The sequence below is a fragment of the Spermophilus citellus genome (genome assembly GCF_964194105.1).
Source record: "Spermophilus citellus genome assembly, chromosome: 2".
NCBI classification, from domain to species: Eukaryota; Metazoa; Chordata; class Mammalia; order Rodentia; family Sciuridae; genus Spermophilus; species Spermophilus citellus.
In genome coordinates this window covers 167,055,052-167,079,010 of record NC_138183.1, presented here as the reverse complement: position 1 = coordinate 167,079,010, position 23,959 = coordinate 167,055,052, and the positions used below count along the sequence as shown (strand labels likewise).

At 38.6% G+C, this 23,959-nt stretch overlaps 1 protein-coding gene and 1 pseudogene across 2 annotated transcripts; both read right to left on the bottom strand.

The window, feature by feature from the left end:
• Window positions 1-1,923: 1,923 nt before the first annotated feature.
• On the bottom strand, window positions 1,924-11,008 carry LOC308642547 (stromelysin-2-like; the record flags this gene model as incomplete). Its single annotated transcript, XM_081281645.1, is given in 10 exon segments — window positions 1,924-2,024; window positions 3,355-3,458; window positions 4,148-4,305; window positions 5,708-5,849; window positions 6,936-7,080; window positions 7,235-7,399; window positions 9,254-9,379; window positions 9,811-9,959; window positions 10,058-10,302; window positions 10,904-11,008. Coding segments are annotated over 10 exon segments (1,440 nt in total).
• Window positions 11,009-14,793: 3,785 nt separating this feature from the next.
• LOC308634543 (growth arrest-specific protein 7-like) lies at window positions 14,794-18,078 on the bottom strand (annotated as a pseudogene). The gene is made up of 3 exons: window positions 18,043-18,078; window positions 17,870-17,942; window positions 14,794-15,719 (listed from the first exon to the last, which is right to left on the bottom strand). The product of its transcript is annotated as a growth arrest-specific protein 7-like (transcript).
• Window positions 18,079-23,959: the final 5,881 nt, after the last annotated feature.

The window sequence follows — 23,959 nt, the reverse complement described above, 5'->3', positions numbered from 1 at the left end:
TGCCACAGCACAGCCTGACCTCAACTTAGTGACCCTTGATTTTATAACAATCAGTCCTGAACCATATTCTTTTATCTCTGCAGTATCCCATATAACTTTATCTATTCCCAGGATTTGTGTATAGCCACCAAACTGCCAGTTATATTTACTTATTTTGAGCTTCAGATTCCCTTATCTATTGCCTTTTAATGCCTTTACTTGGTTATCTTACAGAAATTATAAATCTAACAATGACATGATTCCTCCTGACTCTTAACTTTCTCCCACAAAATTATTTCTCTTCAGGTCTTCTCCTAACTCTGTTGAAACCACTGCCATCCAAGAAGTTGTTCAAGCCAGAAGTTTAAGGAGTATTCTTAGCAACTTATTTTTTCCTTATAACTGTTTATCTAATCCACCATTAAATCTGAATAATGATAAAACATAACTCAAATCCAGTAATCTCTCTAAATCTTCCCTGAGATCCATCATCTGTAATAGGCTTTTAGCCTGGGTTCTAGTTTTCATCACTGCTTTCTTCCAATTCCCTCCAGCTAATCACTCAGAATATAAGATGGATTGTGTCACTTTGCATTAAAAATAAAATATATCTTTAATATGTCTGAAAGACTCCTGCTGATTTGATTCTGCTTACCTAACATCATCTTCCTTTCCAATACATCTCCCTTCCAAGACTCTAATCAGGTACTTATCTTCATTCAGCTTCTTGAATCTGGCAAGATTTTTTTTTACCACTAGACCTCAACACTAATTTTTCATTTTCTTTTCTTAGAATGGTCTGTCTCCTTCTACTCATCCACCTTGCTAATTGAATTTTGATGCTTTTTTTTTTCATTACTGCTTCAAAGAAACCTTTTCTAACCCAAAAAACTTTAACAGGTAATTTCTCCTTCAACATTATTCTCCCTTTACATTTTGTCATTTTAAAAATAATACTTATGTCATTTGTTATATGTTAATGTGCATTCATTTATTTGATTTCTTTCTACCACTAGCTAAAAAATCAATCAGGTTGGGTTAAATGTGTTTTCCTTACTATTCTATACCTTGATGTGTGGTATTTAGGTGAATCAACGAAAGACTGAACAAGTTTCTGTGTTGCAATTGGTGTGGTTTATGGCATATGACTTAGTGGTAACAAATCTGTCAGATGATTGGCATGTACACCCAAACTCTTATCATACAGGGTTTTCCAGACACATAATGGCAACAAGAGAATATTTTAATGAGAAGGTGAAGATGTTAAGAGAATTTTGGTCTCTAGGACAGCAGAAAATTTTGCTGAAGAAATATTTGGAATGAAACAGAGGTCGCTGAACTCCAAACAAGTTGTTTCCCCACCTGTAAAAGTATAATGTGCACTAGATGATATACCAGAGTCTCAGGCTCCAGCATTCTAAAATGTCACTTCCTGAGACTGCCAAGAACCATTGCCATAGGACCACTATTGACCTGCTTCCTTTTTTAAGATGTTACGGCACATTTAAAACATCTGAGTTGGTGCAGAGAACAGGAGCTTTTTTTTGTGATATGCATGGAACCCACCCATGGAATGTAGGATCCTAACACACCTATTGGCAGAACATCTGTCAAATCTCAGTCCACAATATAGGTTTTGAACATGAATTACTCCAGAAAGCAAGGAACAGAATAAAAATTAAAATCTTTATTAAATAATAAATAAAATAACCACAAGATACACCCTCTCACTTATTGCACATGAGCATTTCTCACTTCTGTGCAATGTAATTCAAGAGCAAGTGAAGAAATTCAGACAATGCTCCATGACCACAAAGATGTCTGCGAGGTTCATCTTTGGCCACAGCACATACAGGAATAATCAATCTTTCTAACTCACAATAAATTAGATGAGCAATTATTAAATTAATTCAAAAATTTCACATTGTCTTCTCCTGATCTTTCTTAACAACGTAGCCAGCTGTTACTCTTCAGTACATGTGTCACCGTCTTGGCATTCGGGTCAAACTCGAACTGTAATGATCCACTAAAGAAATAGAAAAACCCTGAAAACATAGATGAAGAAAATGATGAGACATTCTTTAAATTAATCAGTTTCATAACCTGTATAACTTTAAATAAGAGTGAGCGATAATGGATGACATTTATTAAGAAGTTCTCTGTTCCCGGCATTATGTTGCATGCTTTACATGTTTTATCTCATCCATCCTTGTTAAAAAACAACAAACAAACAAACAACAACAACAACAAAAAGTAAGGTGTTATTACTGAGGACGAAACTGAAAATTAGGAAGGCTTTGTATTTTTCCAAAGGTAATATCTCTAATGAAAGATTGAAGGATGATTCCCTCTCCTCTGACTCCAAAGCCAGTGCTTTAAACATTACATTATAGTATCTTTAAATGGGATTTTATGGTTTTTCAAAACTTTTATCTGCTCCTCTTTCTTCCCAACCTCTCTTCCCTCTGCTAGGCCAGAAATCACAGAATGGGAGGCAATTGAATCCAAGAGAATCTGACTAATGGTAAAATGTGCCAGAGGTTCATTTTCCACTTTGTATACATTATGGTGAAGTTGTTTGAATAACAAGGTCATCAGCCTCATGAGAATTATGGCTGATATATCAGTGTCAAGCCCTTGATAGCTCCCTCCAAAATCTGAGCAAGCAAGTAAAAGTTTTGCTTCAGAGTAAGCAAGCACAAGTTTTGCTTTGCTCTCTACCCTTTATTGGGAGTCAAATTTTGTCTATTTTGAGTAGATGGGAAGACAATTATTTATTTACAGAAAAACCAATGTAAACAATTGCAGATTGCAACAGAAGTCCAGTAAAGGCCTCTTAAAGAAGGATAGGATTGAAGGGACAGCAGAATGAAACAGGGGAGAAAAATAATCAGTCATCAGTAAATCTGGCTCACATTTGGTGGTATATTAATACCAACATAGGGATCTGAAAGATACTGGTTTCAGCATAAAGATGTATCCTTTGATTTTGTATGCAGGCATGAAACAGAGACTAGAGGTTATTCAAGAAAAAACAAAATATAAAACCAATCTGTACAAGTTGAAAAGTTAAAAATTTTAGGAGTAAAAAGAGAGCAAAAAGAGTAGAAGACTGAATGATTTCAAAATTGCTTTGATTCTTCATTTTTTTGTGATGTTTTAGCAACTTTATGTAGGTACCATTTACATAACATAAAATCTACCAATTTTAAGTGTACTGTTTAATAAGTGTTATACAAAGATTTGTATACAAATGTTCACAGTAGCATTTTCTATAAATGGGCAAAGAGTCAAAACAGTCCAAAATATACTTCATTTGATGCCATAAAATGCCCCAAAGTACTCCCACTGGCAATAACACGAGAATCCTCTTACCAGATTCCTGTAGGACAGCATCAACCTTTGTCTTCACTCCTGGAAAGTCATCAGCTATTCTTCTAGGGAAGCCTCTCTCCATGGACTGGCTCTTCTCATCAAATCTGCACCAAAGAAAAGAAATTCAGCTGATTGTTGTACAGAAGTCCCGTTACACAACAGTATGAAGTGATGTCAGTGTTCTAGAGTAGAATTATAGATACTTCTCCACTTGTACAAACATTTTGAAGGCTATCATAATGTCATTTCTGGGCTTATAAACTCATCATATGAAAGAATATTTTCTCCAGAAACAGGGTCATGGTGCTACAGAGGTTTTATGTATGTATGTATGTATGTATCGAAAGTCAATTTTCTAAGCTTGGACACATAGAACCCAAGTATCTACCTGCCACAAATTAACGAGGACTACATGTACATAAGATGCAAAATGAATTAAATCATTTGGTTAAAAACAAACTTCATGTCATCTATCACACACGGACCCTGGAGACCTTGGCTTTGTAGCTTGCAATACTTGGGTTTCATAAGGCAGTCACATGGTGACTGGTAATAGGGTGAGAAGTAAATGTGCCTTTGGACCTCAGTGGGCCTCTCCTGGTGTCTTTTGGTGTCTGAATATGTAGGCAGTGATTGCCATTTTCAAAGCTCTTTGCATCTGGAAAGTTGCAAAGACTAAACTTATCTTCCTCATAATCACAAAAATCGAAATTAGAGAAAGAGAGTGGGGTGCATGAGTATCCTTAAATAAAGAAAATAATTTCCCTCCAAAGTTCTTCCTATTGCACCTTACCTCCAATATTTGTCTTCTACAAAGAAGTATGTTTTCTTTTTTTCCTTATCATAAACAGCTGCATCTATTTTCCTTATGGTTGGAGGAAATCCAAGAATGTGGATGACTTTTGGGTAACCTGCTTGTACCTCACTTCCTCTGACTGCCCAGAACTTATTTCCTGTTGAAAAACGTTACTGCATTAAGAGAAGGTCCTGGTTTTAATGCCAGCTACTAACCCGAGGTCTAGATGCTGGCATATTTAACAAAAATTTCCTGAATGAGTGAATGAATGAACAAATAAATTAGTAAAGAACTCTGATTCAGTACTCAATTGTTGATGAATTTTTAATCAACATTTCTAACCTAGACCTCCCTCCCAAATTTCATATCAGTAGATCAGTTGCTTTTTGGACACTTCCTCTTAGGTAGTTCAAAATTGCCAAGTCTAATTTGTGTTTCTTCTGAATATTCTAGAAATATTCAAGTGAATTGGGCCAATGGATTCCAATTAATCCCTCCACATTTATTTTATTATCCCATCCTAAGCCTGAATTCCTTCCTCAAAACAAATAAGTTATGAGCCAAGGGAAAAAATGGAAATAAAAAACTTAAAAGGGAACAAAATGCCTTTTGATACCACATATCAAAATTTGTGGGATGAAGAAAAAAAAAAGAGGATACTTATAGGCATAAATGCTTATATTAGAAAAGAAAATAGGTTGCAGTCAAAAAGATAAGTCAAACTTAAGTTATAAAAACAATAGTGGAATAAATTCAAAGAAAAAAATAAAGGCATAATAAGGATAAAAAAATTAAACACATAGAAAATAAAAATGCATTAGAGGATCTACAAAGAACTTAATTCCCTGAGAAGACCAGTAGAATAATTGTGTCATATGAGATTGATGAAGAAAAATAGAGGTCAAAAAGAGTCAATATGAGAAACAAACAAAAAAAGATAACTTCAATAATTTATTGCAACAAAATAATGTTCTGAAAACTTTATATCAATTGATTTGAAAACAAGTTGGCAATTTCCTACAAAAACATGTTAATAAAACTAACTCAAAAAGTAATAGAAGCTCAAAAAATGTTATAAATAATATAGGGGAATTGCACCATAAATCTAGTCTAAATCTAACAAAGCAGCCACTGAGCCTAGATAGTTCCACTGACCTATCGCTGCCCTCATATTACAGTATCTAACATACTGAGCCTTGTATCCCAGAGCTATTCTCATCTTATTATCCTTTAGGAGCATCCTGGCTATTCTTGGCCTTTGCTCTTTCATAAAAATCATGGAATCCAGTTTTCAAATTCCATGAAAGATATTTTGACATTTGAATTGATAATGTTATTTATCTGTAGATAAATTGGCATTTTGAACTCGTTGATTTTTTTTCTGTCCATGGATATGAGATATCATCTATTTATTCAGGAAGCTTCATTGAATGTTTTAAAATAAAGCTTCTGATGTTCTTTGTACACATCTTTAAAAATCATTGACACTAGGTCTTGCAGTAATAGATCATCTAAAATGTAATAAAATGGAGTGAACAAGTTAAAAATTCTTGTACAATACTTGCCTTTAAAAATAAAAACAATGTCCTTGCTACTATCTTCATATGCAGCATCCAAGTCTGATGGAAGAGAGGGCCAAAATGCAGAAATCAAATGCAATTCAGGTTGAAAGCTCCAGGGGGATTTGCGCCATAAATATCTGCAATACATAAAAATGATTTACAATTGTATTTCTTCATTAAATAACAAATATGTAGAAATAGACATATAAGTAAAAGAAACATAGTCTTCTTTATTTTCAATCAGTGCTAATTAATCCTTTTGCAGAAGCCTAGATTGGATCTTACTACATGGGATTCTAGGATAATGAAATCTACTGCAAGTCTATTAACCAGTGCCAATATGATAATTTAGCTTGATTTCATTATAAATGTCTGTAGAATGTTGTGTATATTATTTACCCATTAATATTTTTTCAAAAATTATTATATACCTCTTTATACTTGTAATTTTATTTTTATTCATTTAAAAATTTTGGGTACTGGGGATTGAACTCAGGGGCACTTAACCACTGAGCCATGTCCCTAGCTCTTTCTTTTTTAAAAATTTTTATTTTGAGACAGGGTTTCACTAAGTTGCTTAGGGCCTTGCTAAATTTCTGAGGCTGGCTTTGAACTTGTGATCCTCCTGTCTCAGCCTCCCAGGTTGCTGGTATTACAGGCGTGCACCACCACACTTGTCCCTCTTTATGCTTGTATATGAATAGACCATCTTAGTAAAGAAATGAAGAAAATTGGTAGCAGTGGTTGCACATAGGAAGGAACTAGAGAACTATAAGTCAGAGATGGTGGGATTTTTCTTATACCCCTGTGTCTTTGGGTACTATTTAAATATTATGCGTAAGCCCATATTGCTTTTTCCAAAATTGGTTAATTGAAATAGTAGAACTTTAAAGATAAAGATACTGCTCTGCTTTTAAAGGTACACCAGTACTTTTTGAAGAAGTCCTATAACTTGTGATATTTTAAAGTAAACAAACAGGTAAACCCCCCTGTCTTCATGGAGTATACATTCCAGTGACCAAGAATCATCCCTTGTAAGTCTGTAAAGAAATGACCTGGATACTTCTTTGGAGATGTTAAAAATTCAATAAGAGCCAGATTTGAATGTTTTCAAATGTATAGGAAATTTTTCATTTAAAAATCTCAATCAGGTTTCTGTTTGTTTTCCTTTTTAGGCATTGTATAGCAAAAGGATAGAGAAAGATTCAATTTTCCAGCCTGACCTGTCTTTAAAGAATAGGATTTCTCCCCTGAGGGTGCTGACTGCGTCAAAGGACAAAGCAGGATCGCACATGGCTGGTGTCCCAGGTTCTGGTGGGCTAGACTGGGTGGATACCACGGAGTTCTGAAAGGTTTCAGGGGCAGGTCCTGAAGGAAAGAGTTGGGGAAGCAAACATGAGGGGAAAGGTGATGTGGACTTAGATGCTTTGCCAACATCCTCAAGGTGCTGTGAGCTAAATCACCAACACTCATGTGGCATTGTCGCAAAGCTTCAATGCCTGTTTTGTCCAGCATCACTCACCATAGAGGGACTGAATGCCATCCACATCATCTTGAGAAAGGCGGAAGTGGTCCAGGTTCCGGTTGGGTTTGTAGACTGCATACATCAAGGCTTCAGGGTTGGCTGAGTGCAAGAGACCCAGGGAGTGGCCAAGTTCATGAGCAGCAACCAGGAATAAATTGATCCCTATTGGTAAAACCATAAATCTTCAGAGTCTAACATTGATTTATTCCATAAATATGCATTCAGAACACATGCCAGCTATACAATTCATTCTTGTCTGTCGCTTGTTTATGAACAAGTTTGTTGATTGGTATGTTCCATACTTCATAGAGATGCATGTGTGTTTCAAGGTTGACAAGTCAATATATGGGAGAGTTTTCCACTATATCCCGCCTTAGTTCCTTTTTGGGGCAGGAAAACTAGGTCACTTTTCCTATACTAATAGTGATAAACATTATTTCCAAAAGATATTTCTTTCAAGACACCAAGATTGATAACATGTCATAAATAAATTTTCATTGTCTAAAAATAAAGTTAGTCATTTTTCAGATTTAGTAACATGTACCAGTTTCAGCCTTAGTTTAAGTTAAGCACAGAGAATTTTATTTACATATTCCTTGAAGTATAAAACTAAGATATTTCTTTCAGGGATTTAGCTTGATTTGTTCTTCTCCCTCTTCATCATACTCAAATAATTTTTGATTGTCAAAAATCTTGCCAGTAATAGGTGCCATTGGATGTGCAAACTTTCCAGTTTAAAATAGAAACTTGACAACAAATCCCATTAGTATGTATAATTATAATGCCCCACTAAAATATGGAAGAAAAAAATAAAATATCTGAATCAAAAATTATCAGAATGAAAAACAATAGACACATTTACAATTGTGTTTGGACATTTCTCTCAGCAAATAAATAGAACAAATAGAAAATCAGAATACTTTGGACATGGAAAACACTAAAATAAATAACAGAAACATGCCCAATACCAGTTTTCTGTAGCACAAACACAGCTGGATTCTACTTTACTTTAGATTATAAAAAGAGTTTAATTAATAGTACAAATGACTTCACCAAAGGCCTGAACAGTTATGCAGAAATGAATAATCATTCAAACTAGATCTTTTCATGTGGCACAAAGTTCAGATCTATCTACTCAGCAGAGATGCTCTTTGCACTTGCTTTAAAGATCTCACCCAATCTCAGAAATCGTAATTGTTTCAACCATCTGTTTCCAAATTTCGGAAGCCAAGTTAATTTTTGCCATCATGTTTAGATTTAGTAAAGTCTTTCAGAACCAACTTGGGGGGAAAAAAAAAAAGCTCCCAAGCTAGCAGCAGGATGTACTATGTAAACAGATGAACTAGAGATTTACTCACTCCTAGCACTTTCTCCAGATCTTTACTTTTAAAAGGAGGCCAATGAGAAGAAAGAAAGAAAAAAAAAAAAAACTCAATGGCACATTTTAGAGTCAGAACAGACTCAATGGAATTCATTCCTCAGTAATCCTTCATAATTTAAGTGATGAAAAACAATTAAAAATGCCAGTCCTAAAACCGCCACAAGATCTCGAGTTGTGGAAATAGATCAAATGGTGCTTATTGCATTGTATATAGTGGGGGCAAAGAAGGAAATGCACACATTTTATAAAATTCTTCAGCTGGGTTCAGTGGTGCACTCTTGTAATCCCAGTGGCTCTGGAGTCTGAGACAGGAGGTTTTCGAGTTCAAAGCCAGCCTCAGCAATGGCGAGGTGCTAAGCAACTCAGTGAGACCCTGTCTCTAAATAAAATTCAATTTTATTGGGCTGGGGATGTGGCTTAGTTGTAAAGTGCCCCTGAGTTCAATCCCCAGTACTCCATCCTCCCCACAAAGTTTCTTCAATAATGATTAAATGAAGATAGGTACTTCTAGTTACCACTCAGTTAATAAGAAATCTCAGTTATCAGTCTATTCCACTTACTGCTCACTCTGTACAAATTATTCTTAAGTAGCTCAACATTTTTTATGAAATTACCCTCAGGGACTTATGACCCACCTGATGCATCCTCCGTCCACTTTTCATCATCGTCAAAGTGAACATCTCCATAGAGTCCAGATCCAGGTGGATAGGCATGAGCCAAACTTTTTCCTGGTCCATCAAAAGTTTCAAAGTCTCCATGTGCTGGTGGAAAAACAATTAATGTAAATATTAGTATTCAGATTTTTTAAAAATTCATTTTAGTAAGATAATACCAATTCAATGATCTGAATGTTAGTGTCTCCTCAAAATCCATATGTTGAAACAATTTCTGGTATGAAAGTATTAAAAATGGGCCCTTTAGGAAGTAATTTGGTCTTGAGAGTTTAATGAATGGGATTAGTGTCCCGTACAAAAGAGGCTGGAGGAAGTCTCTTGGCCCCTTCTACCAAGTGGGAACACAGAATAGACCCTCATCGGACACACCATCTGCTGGCAACTTGATCTTGGCTTTCTCAGCCTTCAGAAGGCTAAACAATAAATTTCTGTTGTTTATAAATTACCCAACCAAACGTATTGTTTTTTTAGCCTTAACTTATCATAACACGAGATGAATTGGTATTTTATTTCATTACCTCCAATTGCAAATGAGATCATTATGTCAGCCTCTCCTTCATGCATCCTGGAGAATGTGAGTGGAGTCACCTCCTCCCAGACTTTCAGAGCTTTCTCAATGGCAGAATCAACAGCATCTCTTGGCAAATCCGGGGTGTAATTCACGATTCTGGATGAGAAAATGTGAAGAAAGTAATGTAATGCTTTCTCCTATGATACAACCAATCAAATTTCAATAACATGTGAGGACCTCTTTGGACCCATTACCTGTAAGTAAGGTGGTTTTTCCCCCACTTTGGCATGCCAGGAAATGTACTGAAGTGACCAACATCAGGGACTCCACATCTGGGCTTGTTGATCACTTCCAACGTGTTAGAGTCCAGCTTTCCTGTCACTTCCAGTCCAAGGAACTTCTGCATTTCTTGGATTTTTTTAACAACAGGACTACTGTCCTTTCTTCTAAAAACATGTTTCTCATCTTTTGCAAGGTTGTAGTATTTCTCTAGGTATTGCTAGTGGAACAATAAATACAGTTCTTAAGTCATTCATGTCACTTTTTAGCCATTTACTTAAATTTCAAAAACATTTTAATTATTTCCCTGTTTATTGAAACAAAAGTAAGTATCCCATTTGATTTGATATTTCATTGAGATGCCTTATTTTATTATTTCATTGTAATTTAATTTCCTAGCCAAGTGAGGAAATTGACATACTTGTGTAAATACTTTGAGTGAAGTATCTAATTTTTTTTCCACTTGACATTGCTAATGTAGACCTGGCTCAAGACTGAAGTGAGAGACATTGTTTCGTCCACACACAGCAAATAATAATTAAAGTACTATTACCTGATATTATTTAAAGACCAAAATTAGCATGTTCTCCCTCCTCAATTATTTTAACATAGCCCCAAGGTTGCTACCGCTGTTCTGTTCCTGAGTAATTATTCCCACTTCCTGTGCCTTTCTTTCCCTCTCTGTTAAAATGAAACCACTCTTCACCTGCAGCGCTTTGACATTTTCTGATGCTAATTTTTTTCCCAACACAATAACTTCCAATCAAGTCATGCTGCTTTTGAAAGATCAAGTAGCTGCAGTGGATGCCACCTTTAATTACCTGGACAAGATCCATGTTTGGGTCCTCTTCCTTCATTGCCCCATTCAGAGGATAAGCTGAGCAGACTGGCAGACACAACAGCACAAGGAAGGCTAGATGCTTCATCCTGACTGCCTTCGCCTGAAGAAAGCTCCTACTGGCTTCTACCTCTACCTTTCAGTGGCTACCGTTTTATAGGGAAACAATGTTTAGATCACCAATAGCATGATTCATATTTGTGGTTTTTTAATCTGAATGACACCAAAAATATTCACAAAAATTCAATGTGAGTACGATATAGCCTATATCAGTAATTTCCCTCCACTGAATAAACTTGAAAACATGACTAATTTCCAGGAAGTGGTTTCTGTGTTTGTAAAGAAGAAAAAGAACTGGGTGGATAATTCATGATTGTTTATTTTCTGGGAGATTGCTGACGAGCCTGATACAATCTCAAATATTTAGATATTTTAAAATCAGTGCAATTTCCTTAAAAAGGCTATATTTTTATCTCAAATATAAGCAGGCAAGGAATAAATAGATTGATGGGACGAAATTCCAAATACAACTGTGGCCTAAATGTGAGGCTTACTATCTAGGGAAATATAATGACAGATATCTCATTTCCAGAATCCTTGTTTTTAATGAGTATTACAGATTTTCAGAAGTATATGCTGGACCTGGAGTAGGAGGACTGTGAGAAGGAGCTGAGCATGAACAGGAGAACCTGTAGGGGAAGGAGGACACAAAGGAGAGGACTTTGGGTGTTCACTCATTCTCCATTCCAGAATGAATGATATGGACACAGTAATTGCTTAGTAAGACTTAATAAGTTGAGATATATTAAATTGCACATTTGACTAAAATGTTCCTTCTAGCTTCCTTCTCTTCTCAGCTTTTCAAATTATTTTTATCCTTTTTTCCTTCTCCCAAGGTACAAAGGAAGAGATGGATTGAAATTTGTTATAGAGAATGATTTCAAATCCTTCCTTTCCTTCACTCACCTTTACTCATGAATAGAATTTCCTTTTTTCTCTTTTCTTTTTTCCTCGCAAAAATACAGTGCTTTCCATGCAGTAACACAAACTCTGCAATAACTGGTCAAATTAACCTATTAATATAAAAGACCCTGAAAATTTTATTGTATAGAATTACATGTTTTCTCTCAGTAAAGATAAATTAGTTCTACCATCTCTGAAGTATGAAAATCCAAAGTAAAGGGACATTAAATTAATTAATGTGTAGGAAATGATCTTTTTAGTACCATCTACCACCTCCACCCTACCTAAGGCAGACTGGACAGGTTGGATGTCCAAATCCAGGAGACTACAAGAAAGACCTCCTAACCAGAGTTGGGGAGAAGCTTGGATATTCGCTGAGCCAGATGAGTCAACTTGTGGCTTAGTGTAGCCTGTTTGCTCCACAATGAGGTAGAGTAGAATGGAATCAGCTCAAAAATCAGAGGGAAAGGATTGACAACCAGACCCAGACAAAGACAGATGGGCTGGAGCAAATATATCATTTCTTCAGGCAATTACTTTGCACCTAAAAAATGAGATGTAGATAACTTCATTTGAAGGGTGGTTACGTATACTTGATGCTGGGGAGCAAATGTTCTTTCATTTCATTCCAAGTTCTTTCAGAGGCAAAGCTTATTGGTTGGACAAAGCCAGGATGGTGCACTTAGGCAGTGATTAGACAAGCTCTAAGATGCCTCATATTCAATAGAGTCATAACTTTATTAGTGTTGGCACATCCTATTAAGAGATCTTATGTAGCAGTGAGAGCTATAATTATGATTATAATTGTCAAAACATCAAACCACATACCTCACAGTAGTGATGTTGGTGTGTAAACTTATCCTGCATTAAGCCATAATATCTGGAAAAAATAGTGACTTTGGCAGGGGAGTCCTATTTGTCTTTAAGTAATTTATTACTTATTAAGTTTACTGGAGTATACATACTGTCAGACAAGCAGGCCTTAATTAATCTTTAAGGAAAGGTGAAACTCCTAGGATAGAGTTTCTATTATGTACCAGTTTCTAAATGTGGTATGTTATTTCTACTCTTTAGAACCACCCAACAAGGTTGAAATTAGGATCAGAAAACTTGAATGATAAATTCAAGGTCATCTAACTAATGAATGGAAAGCGATTTCTCAGAACTGTCATCATAGAACTCGGCCACTACACTTTGTAGGTTTATCAAAGATCTCTTGGCTTGGACTTTGGTTCTTTCTCAACATCTTTCTCTTGGATTTGACCCTCTGATATTTTTCTCTTGCTCTTGTCACTTATGCCTGAACTTGCCTTCAATTTCTTCATTAGTTGCTGTTCTGTTCACCTGAATGTCTTGCTAATCCAGCTACTTCTTTTTTTTTTCTGATTTGCTTTAGTATATTGAACATCTTTCTAAAATAAACTATGAGAAAGCCATTCTAATTCAATGGAAGAGATGCTGAAAGATTCAAGATTAACATCCATTATTAGCAATGTTAAATTGAGGGAAAGATCAGTGAATTGTGCTCGTAGAATTCTGCCCCCATGGGAGATGGAAGGGTCAAGCCGAAAGACATCAATGGGAAAGGTGAAGAAAGATGGGCTCTCAGAGCAGGGGTTTCTGGCTAGAAGCTGTTCCTTGATCACTGTGTCAATTTTTTCTCCCAGCCCCCTCAGGCTGATTCTTTAGGCTAAGATGGTGGAGATGGTGTTTGCTGTAGTCGAGAAACAAAGTGGCGGGCTGAACCCAGGGGTAGTGCTGAAAAAAGGGTCACGCTTGGCTCAGGCTTCTCCAGGGAATATGGACAGAGGAGCTGGTCCAGGTGGCAGGACGCGCTCGGATAGCAAAGAGAGAGAGAGTCTGCAATGCTCATACAAGGGACATATCTTGCATAAGCAGATGGAGTCACATGGGGGATGTCTTGCCCTAACCTGTCTCTCATGTAGGACTGACCTAGCCCTATTAAGCCCATGGTGGGCAGCCTGGGAGAGCGGAGGTCAGGGTAGCCCGGTGTTGGACAGGATACCATGGGAGACAGACCCCATGTGGTTTCTGGCTCATCTCCATCTCTCAAAGCTTTTGGACATGCACACAGCTAGAGGAAGTCTCACGGGCAGAGAACTTTGGAAAGCTCCTTCTAGTGAGACTGGGCAGGGGTGGCAGGGTGGGGGTGGGGACTGCCTTGAGAAAGCAGCTGAGGAATGGAGGGATGGGGATTTTCCAGAGACTTCAGAGATGATGCCTGGTCTGATAGCCTAATGAGGTAGCTCCATCCTGACCTCTCTGGGCAGGGTTGGTCAGGGAAGACAGAAAAACAGGCCTTCTCAAGACCCACGGGGATGAAAAGTGGCCAAAAAAAGCCAGATTTGGGCTCCCAGAACACAATGAGAAAAATAGAGAGAGGGCTGTAAAGGATTCTAGGTGCAGGCTGAGGTGACGGCGCCTTCTATCCATGATTCTGGATATGTTCTTAACATTGGCTTAGAGGTAGAGACAGCCCTTCCTTGATCTTCCAAAGCCCGGGAGATAAAGGGACCAGCTGAAGGATGGGCTTTGGGGCATCCATGGGCACAAATGTATGATGGCCACCCCTATGGAACTCAGCAGGGACCACAAAGTTCCAGCCTCAGTTTGTTCTCAGAGCAACAAGCACAGCATGGGGTTGGGGGGGGGGCTTCAGTCTTGGAGAAATGGGTGGGGTTGCAGGTCTGTCTTCTTGGCCTGGTAATATTTGGGATTCCCCAGCTGGGCCCTCCAGATCACCCTTCTGGAATTGCCAGCTCTCTCTTCTCTCCTCAGCGGATAGGAGAGTGGGTGGGAGGGCAGCTTCACCCAGCGAGAGCCACCACCCCTCTCCACGGGACCCCCAGCCCCTCTCCTGGGCAGGACCCCCGGGCCACACAGGCGTGTCTAGATCTCCATGTCCACGGGGCGAATGTTGCCCGTTTTGTGCTCTCTGACCCACAGCTCTCTGTCTTTGGCCGGGTCCACTTTTCGAAGCAGTTGGTCCATATGCTCAACTGTGCTTTGGTTGAACATGTCTGTCTCATGCCGCAGCTGTGTGTACTGACACAGATCTTGCCGGATCATCTCCACCCTCTCCACCTCCAGCCACTCCAGCTCCAAAGTGGTGGTCACCATCTCTTCAAACCACTTGGACTGGGCCTGGTTGTAGAGGTCCACACAGCGCATGAGGTCATGGCCAGCCTGTGTGGACTTTCTCGGTGCCTTCTTGATGTCCTCCTCTGTCTTGTTGCTCAGCTTAATCTCCAGCTGCTGGGTCTTCACTTCCAGGTCTCTCTGCTGCTCTGTGAGGGCTTTCCGGGCCTTCTCCACCGACGCATAGCGGCCGGCGAGCTGCTTGCGGAGGTCAGCAATATGGTGGTCACACTTTTTCAAGTCTTTCTTGAAGTTCTCACAAAAGTTCATTAGGGGCTTCTCTATCTCACTGTGAAGCTTGGTGGAGAACTTGAGATGAACTTCTGCTTCATCTGCCAGACTCTTCTTCACCTGGGCTCAGGCTTCTCCCAAGGAGCCTTCCTCCTGTGCAGCGAAGGAGTTCTGAGAGAGCTTAGCCAAGTTCTTTGCATATTCTTCTTCAATTTTTATCCTCTCTAGGACGAATTCAGACATTTCTTTCTGCATTTGTTTGCCCTTCAGTTGCTTTTGGAGCAGCCGTTCGAACCCAGCCACTGTGCCATTGCCTTGGGGATCCTTTTTATCAGCCCAGAATTAGTCACAGTAGCTCTGCTCAGTTGGCTTTAGCAGTTGCTGTTCAGGCGTGGTGTCTGGGTGAAGGAATGTCACACAATTTATTATCTTCTCTGTGGTGTCAACTTTATTTTCAAGATTATATATTTTGTCTTCATTGCCTGAGGTTCTATCTTCCAAATGGTCTTGTCTGTTGGTGATACTTTCCATTGAACTTTTAAGTTGGTTTAGTGATTCCTTCACTTCAAGGATTTCTTCTTTATTTCTTTTCAGGACCTCTAATATATCTTTACAGAAGTGATCTTTCATCTCCTGAAGCGAATCTGTTATTTTACTGCTTAACTCCTGTGCTTGCTCTCTTATATAATTCTTTAAGTCATGGAACAGTTTTACTAAATACATCCTGAACTCCTTCTTCTCTGACATTTCTTCGATGGATTCTCTTATGGGAGCAGCTTGGTTTGTTTGGAGTACTTTATTCCCTTGTTTTTTCATTTTGTTTGTGTGTCTTCCCATCTAGCTGTGTGGATCTGAGGCAGGATAGTTTCTACTCTGTAGATTTGAAGTGTCCCTGAAGGTTTCCAGAAACTCACAGATCCAGGCTCCGGTTTCTGCAGGCTCTGCCACACTGCAGGACCCAGAAGGCTCACCGACTGAGGATGATGGATGAACTCCGGGAGAGAGTGGCAGCTACTTCTTTTGATCCATGTCTCCCTGCTCTTACACCTGCAGTTCTTCTTGGCTTGTGCTGCACTGAGATGGTCCAGAAGGTACATGTGTTGACATTTTACCACAATCCACAACTAAGGCTAAGAAATATGTAACAGCTCCTCAATATCAGGTGGTCCAATTCTTGGGAATCCTGGGGAGCTATCCATTTTCAGTGTCCATTGACCTCTTATTTTAAGATTGCACATAATAACACAATTAACATGATTCTGGGTTAATGCAGCATGACGCTATCTTTGTATTTTGCAACTTCCTTCTTTCATTGGAAATATTGGTTTTATTACAAGTTGGGGTTATTATGCTAAGTCAGACCCAGAAAAAGTGAGTTCATTTCTTTCCCCAAATTTAAATACCAATTTAATTTACTCATAATGGGTATGTAGTGTACTGTTGAATTTGTTTTAGTTTCTTCCTGATAATTTAACCAAGTATTGTATATTACCAATACTTACTATAGAAAAACTATCAACTGAAGGAGGAAAGTGTTAAAAAAGGGGGTAATAGAGACCTCAGAGTGGCTTCAGTGTGTGTAGTCACAGTAGCTCCACTCAGTTGGCTTTGTAAGGATTAGAATGTATAATTATATATTGTAGCCTTAAATTGCTGCTATTATTAATAATAGCTAATACATAGAAGAATGTTGTCTGCACATTGTTGGTATATTTCCAATTTGGATTAGAGTTTATTGTTGGGGTGATAACCAGTGCAGTGGGCTTCTTTGTTGGGAAAAAGTTTGTTGAGGAATTGTTGGCATTTGGAGAATGTAAGAAGGATAAGGCAACTATGATTTACTGAATATTTTTGTCATGGCTGATACTATACTAGATGATTTAGCCTCTTGAACCCTAATGACAACTCTAGAAGTTAATATTATTTCCTTTTTTTGCATAAAAGAAAATAAGTCTCAGAAATCCCAGATCACTTACTTAAGATCACAGAGTGGCAGACCAGATCTTTGAGTTTTGCACTATAATCCACAGGACTGTATGCGCCTCTTCAAGAATGTGGTATAGGTCAAGAATAAAGCAAATTCTTCTTCTCCTTATAGAAGTGTTTGAGGCTAAAGTGCCTTAAATGCTTCCAGCCGGAAAAATTCAAATAAAATGTAAACAAGCAAAAATCCATACTTTTCAATGCATTTCTGAGCTCATAGACAATAAAGGGAATCTCTAAACACTCCTTCTAAATCATCGATATCAAGTTTCTGAGGTTGTGCTGGTTTGCTCTAGTAAAGAAATCATAACTGACACAGTATCTGCAATGGTAGTTACCAACTAGGTAGTTTTACAGAAGTGTACAAGCATCTGCCAGGATTTATTTGGTTTAAGCAGGAGCTTGAAAGATTAATTGAATGAGATGATGATGACACCACCCTCCCTTTTGGCTTTTTAGTCTTTGATAATATCACCAATCTGTGTAGTCCTCCCTGTGTGTATGTGTGTATGTGTCTCCTCCTCCTCCTCCTCCTCCTCCTCCTCCTCCTCCTCTTCTTCTTCTTCTCCTCCTCCTCCTCTTCTTCTTCTTCGTCTTGCTGGTTCTGACCTACTATCTTGGCCAGAAAATTTGTAGGGAGCAGTTTTCAATGGCTTCCGGTTGGTTCCTACAGTAACAGTCTTACTCTACAAGTCAGGGAACCAGTAAAAATTTGTCCAAAGAAACAACCATGGGATGTCTGTGGACTGTAAGATGACCTTGACCATAACCCAATTCATCACTTACCTTCATAGCCTCTTTTCTAAACTGGAAGATTGTCATGGCATTTTGGGTACTTTGACTCCAGTGTCAGTTCAGATACAATATCCAGCGGTCCTTACCAAGTGTGAGTCCTCTATTTCCCTAGTACACAGTTATCTTGGTAGATGATCCCAGATACATATCTCTTTGTCTGTGGTTACTAAGATACACGTGCTTATGTATGTGTAGGATGCTGGCTTCCCTTAAAGATATCTCTCCCCCTGACAACTCTTTGTCTGTCTGTCTATCTCTCTTCTGCATGTACTTGCCCCTGGAAACACATGACTGATGGACCATACAGAGCATGGTTCTCTGATAGATACTCCCCTGCTTTTTGGAATCATTTTCAATCTCATGCCTCTGATGGTTAAGTGTTGCTGCCTTCCCTGTCACCATTCTGAGTCTCAGCATCTCTAATGATGCCAAGAGCCCAATTCCACAGTTATAGCTGACACCCTCAACCCCACCCACAGAGAACAACCACCACCGTGTATCTCTGAGACACCCAGGTGTCCCTCTCTAGTGCATTCTTTATAGCTTCAGTGAAAGAGGTACCCTTTGGGCCACCCTAGGAAACAGAACCTAGGGGTGGGTGCTTCAAACTCATGTAATAAATCCATTCTGAAGTTTCCATTTTCCTGAACTTTCTGACTCCTTCCTCAATACCTTGCAACAGAAGTATTGGTATCTCTATCTGTTTCATATGCTAGGGGACATCATTGTGTCTAAGATTTAAAAATCCATGTCAGCAGAATATTGGACAAGCTTCTGATTTCCTTTCCAAAATATTGAATCTCCAATATCAAATAAATATTCCTGTGTCAATAAATTCTCCCCTGTTCAGCCTTAAGTCCCCCCACCTTGTTCCAACACCTTTAAAATAAAATAAAAAAAACTTCCCTACACATTCCCTGGTTTCTTTATGGTACTTAATGTTGTCCAGCTCCTGTAATTCCTTTGATTTATAAACTATTCTCTGATAGTAGCTAAAGATTTGAACTATCCTGAGACCTTATCTTAGTTATTTTACTGAGATCAAGAAGGGATGAGGAAGGTAATTTGGGAGCAGGACAAGCATTATCTTGTGAAATATCATCCCAGATAAGATCTTTAATTCCCTATGCAAGAGCAGATTGCTCTCTTCTGGGAAGAAAGAGGAACTACTTCTGCCTGTGTAGAATTTTCTGAGAAATTGAAGTGTTTAAGGTTTCCAGATTTGTCCATTCATCACTCCAACTAGGATGTGAACAACTTTGCCCCCAGGTCAGGAACTGCTTGTCATCACAATTTATGATAGATGAGGATTTCTTTTAATGTTACCAGTAATGACTGTTGGTATTTGCTGTGTCTTATTGGATATTCAGCTTCCCTGAACATGATACTTTCTTTTACAAATTCCCAGAATAGTAATCCAGCCCACTCCTCACTTCTTGTAATTATCATCCCTCTCATATTATTGAAGTGCAATTACCAGATAACTCTATACCTCACCATTCACCTTTTTGGTAAGAATCTTTGTAACTGTGTGCCCCCTAGCTAGTGGGGTATTACAACCCCACTTCCAGAATAAACTTAATCTGGCATTCCCAGAGAGCAGAGCCCAGGACAAAGAATAAGTATGTATTGGGACCTATGATCTAGAGGCTGATTGAAGAACAGGAAGAGCAAGCAGGGAACCTGAGAGAGATAATGCAAAGGTGAACTGTCAACCAGTTAGAGATACAAGAATGTGTTAATCATATGGCATTGTTTGAGAGCCCTCTTTTTTTTTTTACATTGGTACAATTATATTTTATCTTAAACCTTTTATAAGGTTTAAAATAAAAGGTTATATGAGGGGCAGAGCTCACAAAAATGTTGCCTGAATCATTAAAAACCACAAAGTGGAGAACTTTTTTTTTTTAATAACATATACCAAAATATCTTTTAGTTGTTGAAGAAAGCAAAAAAGGGCTTAAGATTTATAGGATAAAAGTTGTATTTAAAAGCATGCTAAAGAATACATTAAAACAAATAAAGAAAAAGCAAAGAGTTTAAATCCTATTATAAACGAATATCATCTCTATGGGATTCTATGACTAACTTTAACAATATTCAATTGACAAAAACCCTACTAAGAAAAGAGCCTCAACACTTCCTTAGGCTTGGTTGTGACCAAATTTATCCTGTTTATGAGATATGTATGAAAAACAACCTAAAGACGCTCAGAGTGTCTAAAATATGAAACTGTTTCTCTAATTTGCACTTATTGGTCTTAAATCCAGTTGAGTAGGGATCAGCTATGACTTGAACCTTGTCATCATGGTGGAGTCATTTGAAGGCAAAGGGGCCTTTGCTGTAGTTCATTCATGTGCCCACGAAAGTATAATATTCTGAAAGTTTCTCCTCAATGTCAAATAGGTACTGAGAATTAAAGAGCAGATGAAACTTCCTAACCATTTCCAAGAATTCACATGATTAAAGATAATCATTTTAGAGTTTATTTATGTTCAGTTTTCTTAAAGTCATAGATTTTATTCTAGAAAGGAGAAAGTACATGCCATTAATTAACCAAGCATGTTGTAAATTCTAGAATGCCAAATTAAGTTCTTTTTCTTCTGTATTACACCAATTTTATCTACAGACTATAGATTATAACTACAAGATTGTTAGTGTTTTGCAACATGTCAAAGTAGATCAACATTTTTTTTTTCCTGAGTGTCCCACTAAATTTTATCTAGAGCTATTATTCTGGGACTTTTTACAAAAATTTCTTTTCAAATAATTTATTTATTATAACAACTGGGAATAGTGAGAGGACTTGACTACTTCAGCCAAGTGAAGAAACAAACTTCTTAAACCTGTTCTCCTGTCTGAATTTTTATATATTAAAAATAACCTTTCTCATTCATTCCTGTGGGGGTCCTTGAAGAATTTGGCACTTGTTAGCCATCACAAATCCTAGATCAAATCTCCTTTATTCTTCAATGTTCTGCAAGCCTCTGGACTTGCAACTCCTGCCTGGGTAATTCTGTCTTGTTCTTAATGAGAGAGACCTGCAGCACAAGGTAAAAGTAGCTGAAAGGCATCCTGGATGTAGATGGCACCATTGATGCTCTAGAAAGACTGCCATGATTAATGGGTTCAGGACCTCTGCCTTTTCTTTGATCTCAGCAGTTGTTAGACAGGTGGTGAACTCTTTAGACAGAAAGGACAACTCTTTGCACAATACAACTGTCATCTGGGAAAGAGTTTGGCTTTTTTCTCTGTCTGTCACTTCCTGCTTCCAGCCATGCAGAACCAATGCTGCTGTTTTGTGAAACAGGTCATTGAGCAGGCAGTCAATTCTGCTAGGCAGCAGATTGCAAAGGTATGGACATCCTCTACTGAATTTTTATTGACTTCCTCAGTATTTTCTGCCTCCGATTGTTTTCTTCCTCTTCTTCCTTCTCTGCTAATGGTCCGATCAGAAATGCCCCAATCCAGAGAAAACTTTTGAAGTTTCAAGATCACTAGAAGGTTTGACCTCTGGTCTTTTCTGAGTGGACACTACAGGTTCCAATTTACTCTCTGCTGTGGCACTTTGTTCAACAGACTCAGAATTCTTGGCTGGCTCACAGTTTCCATTTTCAAGACTGGGGTCTGCTTCAGTTATCACCTAACCCTCAACATCACCTTTATCCAATATGATTAGAACATCACCACAGCCACCACTGCCAAAGCACTGCTCCTACTCTAGAGATTCCTCTTGAAACAGGTCTTAAGACCTGTTAAGGTACCACAGGAGACCCTCATGCAACATCAGCAGAAAAGCCAGGAAAGCTTTGGAACAGGAAGCAGGAAGCATACTGCGTAGGCCTACCCCAAACAGCTAAGGTTAGAAGCTGGTTTAGGACCTGTGTAGAACCAGGGTCCACTGCTGCCGCTGGGACAAAAGACAGGTGAGTCTGAGGAAGAACCCGAAGTGTCTGAAAATCTCTGTGATTCAGCAACTGCACTTTTAGGCAGATAATTGACAGAAATGCCTGCATATGTGCAGTATTACTTATAAACTCCCCTAATGCTAATAACCTGAGGCCCACCAACAATGATGAAGTGCAGAAACATAATGTTAATCACAGTAAGGCAGAGTAAGGAAATTCATGCCACATCCAGTTTAGCTGAAAAAGAGGCAAATTTAACCTAAAGTGTTAGGAGTCAGCATGGTGGTCATCCTTAGGACTAGATAATGTGCAGTAGGTGCTGTCGGAGCCCTCCTCAGATCTCTTTAATATCAGGGCATCCATCCTCCTGGCTACTGCAAGAATTGGTGATTTACAACTTACAGTTAGTTCCTTTGTCAAATGGAAACATCTTGCCGGGATAACTATGCTCCCTTCCCCAACCAAACCTTGACTGATGGCTGGTTGACACAGGAATACAAAAGCCTGGCCCCTCTGCCTCAGGAGGGGACTAACTTTCTTATTCTGATTTTGCTTCATAGTCGCCTCATGAAATTAGATCCCCACTGAGACCACAGTCTAGTTTTCCTCCTGCTGTCAAATGTTTCCCTCATTCCTCTTCTCCAGAGGGCACTCTCCCCCTATGACCTCATCAGAGAATCTCTGTTCCAGGCTCTGCTTCTAATGAATCAACCTCATGGAGAGTGGAGCACTCATGGGGCCCTCAAGGGGGCTGCTGTGGTATTGATGATGTCCTGTGTCCTGACCTGGCCGAGAGTTTGCTAACTTTATGATTAGACACCGAGATGAACATTTATGATTTTTGCATTTTTTTCTGCATTTATGTTATAGTTCAATATTTAAAAGTTCATTTGAGAGAGACAAACAGACAGACTGACTGACTGACTTATTTTGGCCAAAGGAGAAGTTATACTATCAAAATCTTTAGTTTGGAACTGGTTAGAATCATGCATTCCTCATAACATTTTCAAGACTCTCTATGTACTTGCAAAGCCTCCAAAGTCCTTGAACTATTCACAAAACTCATGAGCCTTGGAAGCTACTGAAAGGACTCCTACCTCCATTAACTTCTTCCCAAATTAGTCATGATAAACTAGATAATGCTTTATCTCAACAAACTGGATTATGCAGCATTAACAAAATCTAAAATTTTAGTGGCCTATCATAGTAAGTTTTTTCTTCCTCAAGTGAAGTCTACTAAAGTGGGGGGTAACTGGTGGGAATGGTAACCCAGCAATTCTGGCTTCTTCCATCTTGTGGCAAGTCTCTCATGACATGCTTCCACCATCACCACAGCAGGGGAGTAGACTGCCGCAGTCCGGCTGCAGCAAAATAACGGGGGGGGGGGGGGGGGGGGGGGTGACGAGCAACTTGTGTACATTGATACAGCAGGAGTGGGAGCCGTTTACTGTAGGACAGGAGGGGTATATATACATTCCACACAGCTTATCTTAATTAACATAAACTAGATACAGCAGTCAACCAATAAGGAATCTCCACACTTAATGGCTCGCTGGCGTTACTTCACAAACCACTCTCTCTGGCAAAATGCCAGGCGCCATCTTGACTTGTTTACAGACCCTAACAGTAGACCGCTGGAAATCTTGGCACCATCACTCAAGAGTTCTGTCCAGAAGTGATTTTGCCACTTCGTACAACCCTTGGTCAGAACTTGTTAGTTGCCCCGCTGCCCACCATCCTCAGCCCCACAATACCTCGTAACTGTAAAGGGTAGGACTAGGAAAATATGATCTTCACACATGCTCAGAAAAGAAAGTGACTTCTACTCAGAAAGTTTATCATGCCTTTATCTATTTTATCTAAAACCAACTTTGGGGTCATTAAATGGAACTTGGAGAATGATTTTCCCCCCCCATATGTGAAATAAATTCCACAAGAATATAGAAATTTGAAATTTGGGGATATATTAATTTCCCACATGAATATTTTGTATATCATTT